The 9,992-nt window shown below is 41.0% G+C and overlaps 1 protein-coding gene across 1 annotated transcript in view; it reads right to left on the minus strand.

Annotated features, from left to right (window-relative positions):
• Nucleotides 1-310: 310 nt before the first annotated feature.
• LOC119419535 (polyribonucleotide nucleotidyltransferase 1, mitochondrial) overlaps nucleotides 311-9,992 on the minus strand; it is a 16,943-nt gene continuing 7,261 nt past the window's right edge. Inside the window, exons 15-28 of the mRNA XM_037686874.1 lie at nucleotides 8,917-8,953; nucleotides 8,759-8,825; nucleotides 8,570-8,659; nucleotides 8,432-8,485; nucleotides 4,029-4,138; nucleotides 3,827-3,898; nucleotides 3,460-3,523; nucleotides 3,305-3,388; nucleotides 3,128-3,211; nucleotides 2,939-3,045; nucleotides 1,303-1,358; nucleotides 1,109-1,187; nucleotides 982-1,029; nucleotides 311-877 (exon numbers count right to left, since the gene is read on the minus strand). Of these exons, the coding sequence (XP_037542802.1) occupies nucleotides 722-877; nucleotides 982-1,029; nucleotides 1,109-1,187; nucleotides 1,303-1,358; nucleotides 2,939-3,045; nucleotides 3,128-3,211; nucleotides 3,305-3,388; nucleotides 3,460-3,523; nucleotides 3,827-3,898; nucleotides 4,029-4,138; nucleotides 8,432-8,485; nucleotides 8,570-8,659; nucleotides 8,759-8,825; nucleotides 8,917-8,953 (1,108 nt within the window). The 3' untranslated portion in view covers nucleotides 311-721. The remainder of the gene's footprint in view (nucleotides 878-981; nucleotides 1,030-1,108; nucleotides 1,188-1,302; nucleotides 1,359-2,938; nucleotides 3,046-3,127; nucleotides 3,212-3,304; nucleotides 3,389-3,459; nucleotides 3,524-3,826; nucleotides 3,899-4,028; nucleotides 4,139-8,431; nucleotides 8,486-8,569; nucleotides 8,660-8,758; nucleotides 8,826-8,916; nucleotides 8,954-9,992) is intronic.

The raw sequence follows: 9,992 nt of genomic DNA on the forward strand, positions 1-9,992 counted from the left end.
CATAGCCACTTAGCGAAAACATCTGTTAAACTGCTTCACGTTGTCTTGATAGTGGAGTATAACAGGCACGTAGTTTGGAGCTGAACTGCTGAACCAAAAAATAAATACTTTATTATGACTTGCACTAGTTTATAATTCTAAGTCAAACATAGGAATATTTATTTTCACTGTATACGTTTTGTATTTGTGTCTTTGTATAGATGTGTTACAGTCTTTTTTGTTGAAAATGAGCGAGTTTAATCGTGTAAAAAGTTTCTGTAATTCTATTTACACATCACTCACTTGGGTTATGAAAACACCAACATCCCTGTGAACTTTGCCCCGCGTTGTTTAGTCCATATTTTAATCCTGGCAGCTTTCAAGAGAGCATTATAAAAGATTTTAACATTAAAATCCATGAACAAAAAGAGCCAGTGTTAACACGTCAGTGATAACAGAAGCACTTTTGTGATGAAATGAGGGAACAGAACGATAAAGTGAAATCTAAACCGTTTCATGTGGTCAGACAACAAAGTAAAGGTGGAATAAAGGAACATCTTCATAATTAGCTTCACTCAGCCTCAGCCTGTCACCGCGTTGCTGTTTTTTTGTCGGTCGTGTTCACACTCAGCAGCTCCGTAAAACAAATCTGACGCTCTTCCTTCTGGCAGATTTCTTCATGTTTCTGGTGTAAAACATCCACAGTTTGAATCCCCTTTGAAGCGGCTGCTGCGGCATCGTGTCATGAATCGGCATCGGTCGTTGGATTGTTGTTTGAGCCCATGGAGATGCTCTGTTTCTCACTAAGTGTTTTAACAATAGTAGCAGCAGGAGACTGAAGCACTTTCCGGGAAAGCCGCATTCTCCCGTCTGTTGGATCCCTCCCAAAGTACTTGACCTGTTAGCAGAGCACAAAAATTAAATATATATGTAAAAAAAAACAGGAGCAGCTCAAATTAGAGCATGAGGACACTTTAAACAGCAATAATGACATGCACATACCTGTATCTCCTGTCCCACCTCTAAACCCAAAGCACTTGGATGTCTGATCTAAATGAAGAAGATATTTCTTTTCAAAATCTCATCATGAAAAATACGAGGAAAAAACCACAGTGGCTAAGTTACTGACCCGTTTGTGGTCCAACTGGGAGTTATGAAGCAGAACAGGACTCATGTTGGGATAAAGTTTCACCATCACACCAAAATCCCTAAAGCAGACAAAAAAAACAAAAAAACGAGTGGCTACAAGAACCAACAACACTTGTATTTTTCATTTATTTATTTCCATTAAAAAAAAAAAAAAAAAGCATTTCATTTTCCGACCTTATTTCTGTGATGGAGGCGGTGTAGATGGACCCAAACTCCAGCTGCTGCTCTTGCTGCAAATCAAAAACACACAAAAAATGATCATGTGCGTACCAAATTGATGCACAAAACCGTGCAAAAGTCTTACATCATCCCTCGCTTCTTTATCTTTTGCCTCCGAGACATCAGACAGTTGAGACAACTAGAAAAGATTACCGTACTTTCCAGGATATACGTTGCTCCGGAGGAAAGGTCGCATCAGACAAAAAATGCATCACGAAGAGGAAAAAACATATATAAATTGCATTTATTATGCGTTGACGCTGACCCCTTATGATAGGTGTCGTGCCAAAAATTGATTGGCGGCCATAGGAGCACTCGCTGTTGCAGTTCTTCGGAATTTAACAAGATTAACACCTCAAAACAATTATTTGTTTGCACTGGTCGGAAGCTGTGCCAGGGGAGAGGGGGGCCCCGTCCCTCCCTCCGCTGACAGAGCAGGGAGGAAGGGCGCAGCGAGGTGCGGGCAGGGTGACACTGTAGAGCTCACGGCTAGAGCTGCGAGCCACCTTCGTCACTGTAGTATATAGTGCCGCTCACTAATACATGAATGGGTTGTGATCTGTGGTAGCGGAGTGATATGCAATGTGATGAGACTGGGAAAGGTGCTGATGTTATTAAGGTGCTCTGAAGACGATGGTTAATAAATACAGTTCATGATGAGTCCGTCAAGCTCCATCTTCTTGTAGTAAAAGGAGTAAGTCAACATGTATTACGGTCCCCGGACCCTTCCAGGCCGACACGGGGGGGGGGGGTCCCCAGAGAGGGGGTATCCTCCGCATTAGAGCGGCCGTCCCCTCTGCCAAGTTGAATCCTCCAGGCAGACTGCACGGACCCCACCCGTTTACAAACTTTCTTTCTTACCATCTTGGGCTACCATGAACTTTGTTGCCTTGAACCACTTTGGCTGTGGCCGCCTGCCTGGGAGGAGTCGATGGGGCCCCCAGAAACCATCTTAGCTCCAGAAAACTGGTTGGTCCACTTAAGAAGTTTACTGCTTGGTGGGGAAACAGTTTACTGGAACTCCTCAGACTGATGAATCCCTCTGGATGGAGGGCAAAATGTTTCTATTAAAAAGAAACTGTCCAGATGACCAGACTGAGAACTATTGGATTTGGTACCTGGATGACTGAGCATGAACTTTGTTGCCTTTAGATACATATTTTATTACCTGCAGTTTGTAATCTGCAGAATAACATTTTCTTTTCTTTTCTCAATTGTCTCTAAGTGAATGTTTTGGGGGGGGATTTTTTTTTGGGGGGGGGGGGGGGGTAGCAGTAGAGGAACAACATGTAGTTGTCAAAAGCCTAGAGGGCCCTCTGGTGGCTGCAAATGGTAATGTTTACTATAAGTCGCTTCGGACTATACGTCGCAGGACTGGCTAAACTTTGAAAAAACAGTGACTTGTAGCCCGGAAAATACGATACATAAAAAGCTCCTTGTAGCATAAAATTTAAAAAAACGACAGGGTGGATTCACACTTCTGCACATTACTGAATGTAGCGTTAAAGATGGGGGATGGATGGAGGCTGCAGCCATGTGCATCTCTCAAAACATTCATGTTACGTGCTACAAAGAGCTGATGTAGACTCACATCATCTTTGCAGATCTCTCCGATGAAGTCCTGAGCTTCATTCATCGCTCCGGGAGTCGGAGCAAACACAGAAAACGACTCCTCATCCACTTGACTAATCGTAACGCCTTAGGAGAGAAAAAACAAAGCGAAAACGTGTTGGAAGGTTTTAAACGCATCCTGAAGACAATTTCATTTTTAGAAGCTGACCTGTCTGAGCTTGAAGCCTTCGGAGGTTACATCCTCCAGGACCCACGAAGCGGGCTCTTCTAGACACAGGAACCCGCACATTTTCTGAGACAGGAAACATTTCGCGTTACAGCACAACATCTTCAGCGCGTCCCGAGTATGAACATTTGTGAAAGGTTCAAAAAACACAAAACCTACCAACAACAGGTCCGTTCCCTCTTCTGTTCTCACTGGGTTTGGCTATGCATTTGTTCATAATGCCCAAGATTTCCCTCTTTGCCACTGAAACATTTAAACAAAAAGTATTTTAAAATGCTCTTGGGTTCAGAGTTCAGCTTCGTTTGACTCTCTACCTGTGCCCTGTTGGATCGCCTCCATGACCACCTTGAGGGGTAAACCTGGAATCTTTACATCAGCCTGGAATTTAAATAAAGGGAAAAAAAATGTTTAAACAGCATTAAAATACATTACTGACTTACTGTTAGCAGTGAGTACCACCAAAATAAAACTGATATTTTAATAGATATTAACTATTTATGTTGATTCAGTGGCCACCAAACCCTCCAGGGTTCTGTTCTCAAGCTTTAAGCCCTAAATTTAAATTTCTACTAAAATCCTACATGGGAAACTGAATAAAAGAGTAAAACCTTGTTGGGTACAGTGCATTCTTTTAGTTATTCTGGTCTTTGTAGCTGCAGACGACCTGACAGAAGCTAGTACCTGTAAAGCAGTGATCCCCTTGCTTGTTCCTGCCAATTTGAAGTCCATGTCTCCAAGATAATCCTCTATTCCCTGTTCAGAAAACCATTAGTGGACATTCAACATCTTTAAGAAGATTTCAAATCCTAAACTAAACTTTTTAGGCTCATCTTTCTGACAGATTAAATAAAAAGAGACAAAAACATGAATGTACTGTGTTTACCAGAATATCTGTTAGTAATCTGTAGTCTTCGATCTCGGAGTTATTTTCTGAATTACCCTTCGAGATAAGACCAATGGCAACGCCTGCCACAGCTGAAGAGATGGGAACACCTGGAGACACAAGTATGGACACGGTTAGTGACACATCGCATCTTTGTGACTGATGTTGATTTTGTTCCAGCTGCTACATTAAATACAAAGCATCATTCTAAGTACCGTATTTTCCGGCATATAAGTCACAGTTTTTTGCATAGATTTGTCACAACCTAAACGACTAATATACTTTTTTTTCTTTTTCACATTCATAACACAATTTTTGACTGATACTTTAAATTTCAAAGTACTGCAACAGTGAGTCCTCCCGTATGTGCTCGCTTCACTCAGCTGATACAGGCGGAGGAACGCTGGAGAGCTAGCGACTCAATAAATGCGACTTATACACCGAAGCGACTTAAGCCCTATTATTAGTAGGAATGCACCGATCCACTTTTTTAAACTTCCGATCCGATCCCGATACCTAAGTCTTAGTATCGGCCGATACCGATCCAGTTCCGATACCATGATGATCATTGATTTTATACGAGGCTGTAATAATCTCCTCTCAAGTACAATTTGTACAAATATATGCATGCATGTCCAAAAAGGCAACTTGAGGTAAGTTTTATTAATTTTGGATAAGTTTTAAAGTTAGAATTAAATTCTGCTAACACAAAACATGTTCCTTTTTATTCCTAGCTTTAAAGTGGATATTAAAGTGATTAATTTTAAGTGAATGTTTAAAGATATTTTATATATTTTTTACAAACCGGATTCCAAAAAAGTTGGGACACTAAACAAATTGTGAATAAAAACTGAATGCAATGATGTGGAGATGGCAAATGTCAATATTTTATTCATAATATAACAAAGATGACAGATCAAAAGTTTAATCTGAGTAAATGTAACATTTTAAAGGAAAAATATGTTGATTCAAAATTTCACAGTGTCAACAAATCCCAAAAAAGTTGGGACAAGTAGCAATAAGTGGCTGGAAAAAGGAAATAAAGCATATAACAAACAGCTGGAAGACCAATTAACACTAATTAGGTCAATTGACAACATGACTGGGTATAAAAAGAGCTTCTCAGAGTGTCAGTGTCTCTCAGAAGCCAAGATGGTAAGAGGATCACCAATTCCACCATTGTTGCGCAGAAAGATAGTGCAGCAATACCAGAATGGTGTTACCCAGCGTAAAATAGCAAAGACTTTTAAGTTATCATTATCAACCGTGCATAACATCATCAAAAGATTCAGAGAATCTGGAACAATCGCTGTGCGTAAGGGTCAAGTCCGTAAAACTCTACTGGATGCTCGTGATCTCCGGGCCCTTAAACGTCACTGCACCTCAAACAGGAATGCCAATGTCAAGGAAATAACAGAATGGGCTCACGAATACTTCCAGAAAGCATTGTCAGTGAACACAATCCACTGTGCCATCCGCTGTTGCCAGCTGAAACTCTACAGTGCAAAGAGGAAGCCATTTCTAAGCAAGCTCCACAAGCTCAGACGTTTGCACTGGGCCAGGGGTCATTTAAAATGGAGTGTGGCAAAATGGAAGACTGTTCTGTGGTCAGATGAGTCACGATTTGAAGTTCTTTATGGAACACTGGGACGCCATGTCATCCGGACCAGAGAGGACAAGGATAGCCCAAGTTGTTATCAATGCTCCGTTCAGAAACCTGCATCACTGATGGTATGGGGTTGCATGAGCGCTTGTGGCATGGGCAGCTTGCATGTCTGGAAAGGCACCATTAATGCAGAGAACTATGCTCAGGTTCTAGAACAACATATGCTCCCATCTAGACATCATCTCTTTCAGGGAAGACCGTGCATTTTTCAACACGATAATGCCAGACCACATTCTGCAGCAATCACAACATCATGGCTACGTAGGAGAAGGATCCGGGTACTGAAATGGCCAGCCTGCAGTCCAGATCTTTCACCTATAGAGAACATTTGATGCATCATAAAGAGGAAGGTGCGACAAAGAAGGCCCAAAACGTTTGAACAGTTAGAGTCCTGTATTGGACATGAATGGGAGAGCATTCCTATTTCTAAACTTGAGAAACTGGTCTCCTCTGTCCCCAGACGTCTGTTGAGTGTTGTAAGAAGAAGGGGGGATGCCACACAGTGTAAAAATGGACTTGTCCCAACTTTTTTGGGATTTGTTGACGCCATGAAATTTGGAAACAACAGATTTTTCCCTTAAAATGATTCATTTTCTCAGTTTAAACTTTTGATCTGTGATTTGTGTTCTATTCTGAATAAAATATTAGATGTTGGCACCTCCACATCATTGCATTCAGTTTTTATTCACAATTTGTTTAGTGTCCCAACTTTTTTGGAATCCGGTTTGTAAATAAGGGGCAGATATAAGAATTTTTTTCTTCTTTCTGAACTCTTTTCATTCAATGTTTTCTTTTTGATGATTTTTTTAATTTATTTTGTTTCATTTAAATGAATGAATAAATGAATTAAATTAAATGGTAAATGGCTTCAAACATCTGCTAAGTTCATGGCATAAACCAACAGACATGTTCCCGTTTTTAGTATTTTACATCACTTTATAATGTAGCTGTTTTTGTTTTTAATATATATAATTTTCAAATCATATGTTTTTTTTTATGATTGTCTACTGTTGTACTGATAAATATCTCCTGGAGGGTAAACTATATCTTGACTGCAAGTATCAAGCTGAGAAATCCTTCGTTTTCTACAAGTGATAGTGGTTGGTCATTAATTATGATGAAGTTTAGCAACTTCTCTGTAAACATTTGAGCTCCGTGGCTTCAGCAATGTTTTCTTCTTGTTCAATCCGAAGCAGGCAGTCTGATTTGGGGCAGCCGCGCTCAGTCTGTCCCTCCTCGGAGACGGGCAGACTGAGCGGGGCAGATTGGACGCAGCTGACTGGGGTCGAGTCGTCTCTTTCCGGTTGAAAAAAGAGCAGCGCCCCGCTGAAGCCACGGAGCTTGAATGTCCAACGTAAAACTAACTTTAACGTGGTTTAATGTGGCGCTATGGCTCTGCAGACATTGCACGTTGCTGTCTTGTTTTGTGGCGTTTCTAGTGTAAAATACTTCCACACAGCGGACATGTTTAGATGAAAAGTTTGTTAGCTGTTAGCCACAGTGCTGCTAACTCAGTCCTCACATTGTAGCTGGCTGCAAACTATGAACTGGATTTCCTGAATGTGAGGCGGGTCTTATTACTCTGGGTTCATGAGACACGCTGCCGTTCAGGAAATCCATTCCATAGTTTGAAGCCAACATGCATCATGGATCGGAAATATCGGCAGGTGGATCGGAAAAATCCGATTTGTAAATTATGCTGGTATCGGAGGCCGATACTGGATCGAATCGGCCCCATCCCTAATTATTAGTTTATACATTATGATTAGTTTATATATATATTATAAAGATTATATGATTAGTTTCATCTAGGGACCACGTGTAATCAATAAATTACTCCCCAACGTGTCTGTCTGCTTTTTATGTGGCGCATTCACACGGGATAACCAAAGCCTGAGATTAGCTGAAATTTACAGACATCTTCCAGTTCTGATGTTAACATGCTGCGTTGTCACAACCGGGCCGGTCCATATTAATGTGCGGGCCGGGCCGGTCTCAAGCTTTGATGTGGTTTTATGAATCAGCACTAAAGAAAACTTAAGAATGTATAAAATTGTGTTAATCTACTAGATGAGGAGGAGGCAGGTCTGACTGGACGGTTTAAGAGGTAAAAAAAAAAAAAAAAAGCCACGTTAAGCTCAGATGGACAACCTGTCACCAGCCGGTTGAAATGGACTTGCGACCTGTCCAGGGTGTCCTCTGCCTCTCGCACAGTGATGGCTGGACATAGGCACCAGTGACTCTCACTACCCAAAAAGGAAGAAGTGGGTAAATGTAATGGATGGATGGATGGATGGATGGGTCAGCTGATCGCGTGCGCGTCTCTGCACCTGCTGTCATTTGTGGTGAAGGAAGTAGCAGCATCTACAAAAGCTGAAGCGAGCAGCGCATTCATTTAAAATAACCTTGTTCTAGATTTTTCCAAATGATTTTGCTTAAACAAAAACAAAATCGCCTCATTACATGTCGGATCCCGACCATTTCTGTCCAAATCACAGAGATGCCTATTCACATTGGATTAGTATTATCACAGGACCTCAGAGTTCAGCAAAATATAGTAGGTAATGTGAGGGGGAATTTTTACTTCACAAATTACTGACATGGCCGATTTGCACGGGATTAACAACACAGACAATCTCTGTAATTATTACAAATAGCATGTGGTCCCTAGAGAAAACTAATCCTGTGTGAATAGGGCTTTATACGTCAGAAAATACGGTAATTCCCACTCAGGTACCTGCATCCATGAGAGCAAGGCTGCCTCCACAAGCAGAAGCCATCGAGGAGGATCCTGAGACGGGGAACAGAAACAGTCTGATGGGTAAAGAGGACATTTACAGAATTGTACTCGCACAAATGGCTTCACCACACTGACCGTTGGACTCCAGCACCTCCGCTGTCACCCTGATGGTGAAGGGGTACTCTTTAGGAATGACTGGTCTCAGAGCCTTCTCAGCCAGAGCGCCTGCAAACACAAACACGCTCTGTTACCGCTGTGTGGCTCGCAGATGAAGAATACGAGAGGTGAACACAAACAAACAAACAAACAAACAAACAAACAAACCGTGGCCGAGCTCTCTCCTGTTCAGGCCTCCCATCCTTCCAGTCTCATTAGTTGCATACGGAGGAAACTGAAATCAAAAATATAATTACAAAAGGAAAAGCATCAATAATTGTATTTAGTCAAGTATTTTAAAAACAGGACAGCAGCGTGTCACTCACCTCATAATGAAGCATAAAGTTTTTGTCTTTAACTCCACTGCAGGACAAAACCAAAGACAAATCACTGCATTGACTCTTACAAAGTTTTATTACACATGTGAAAATGGGTAAAAGGAGCTATAACATTCAAGTACTGTGAGGGCAGCTTATAAACAAAGACGCTATAAAATTACAAAAACAGATTTTTATTGTTTTTCTATACCCCATTTGTAAATTTTGACTTCTTTACAGCCGTCAGGAATCAAAACGTGAAACAACAGCGAACATCTTCACTGATACGAGCCCTGGACCGGCTGCAGCATCCATCGAGTTTTAGAAGGTTAAAGATGTTAATGCTGGACTATAATCGGTCTTTCCTATTTATTTTGTCTTTATTTTCAGTCATGTCTCTGATATGTTCTGAGGTAATTTTATTAGTTAGAAAATGTTCAAATTTAATATTTTCAACTAGTTCAAAGTGCTTTCTTCTTTCACAAAGTGTACAACTTTTTAACAGCAATAAAGTCCATGCTCAATAATCCAGATATACAATCCAACAATTTTCAGTCGGGTCATCTGGATGGTTTCTTTTTTTGTGCTGAAACGTTTCACCTTCAATCCAGAAGGCTTCATCAGTCAAGGAAACACACAACACAAAACTGATGACTGACTGACTGATGAAGCCTTCTGGATGGAAGGTGAAACGTTTCAGCACCAAAAAAAAGAAAGAAACTGTCCATATGACCTGACTGAAAAATGTTGGATTTTATACCTGGATTATTGAGCATGGACTTTGTTGATTTTGAACCGGTTTGACATGACTGTCGACGAGGACGAGGGCCGGCACCGGAGGAGGGGGCGTGCCAAACACACCATCTTAGCAACAGCATAACTAGTTTGTTCCACTTTGGAGTAAGCTGTTGGGGGAAGAATCAGTTTTGTGTTGTGCATTTCCTTGACCGATGAAGCCTTCTGGATGGAAGGTGAAACGTTTCAGCACAAAAAAACAAACGGTTCAGATGACCTGACTGAAAATTGTTGAACTTTTTAAAAGATTTATTTTTACAACTATTGGTGTCATTTTTAATTTTTTATAT

Source organism: Nematolebias whitei, chromosome 1 (assembly GCF_014905685.2).
Source record: "Nematolebias whitei isolate Nwh7 chromosome 1, NemWhi1, whole genome shotgun sequence".
Classification (NCBI taxonomy): Eukaryota; Metazoa; Chordata; class Actinopteri; order Cyprinodontiformes; family Rivulidae; genus Nematolebias; species Nematolebias whitei.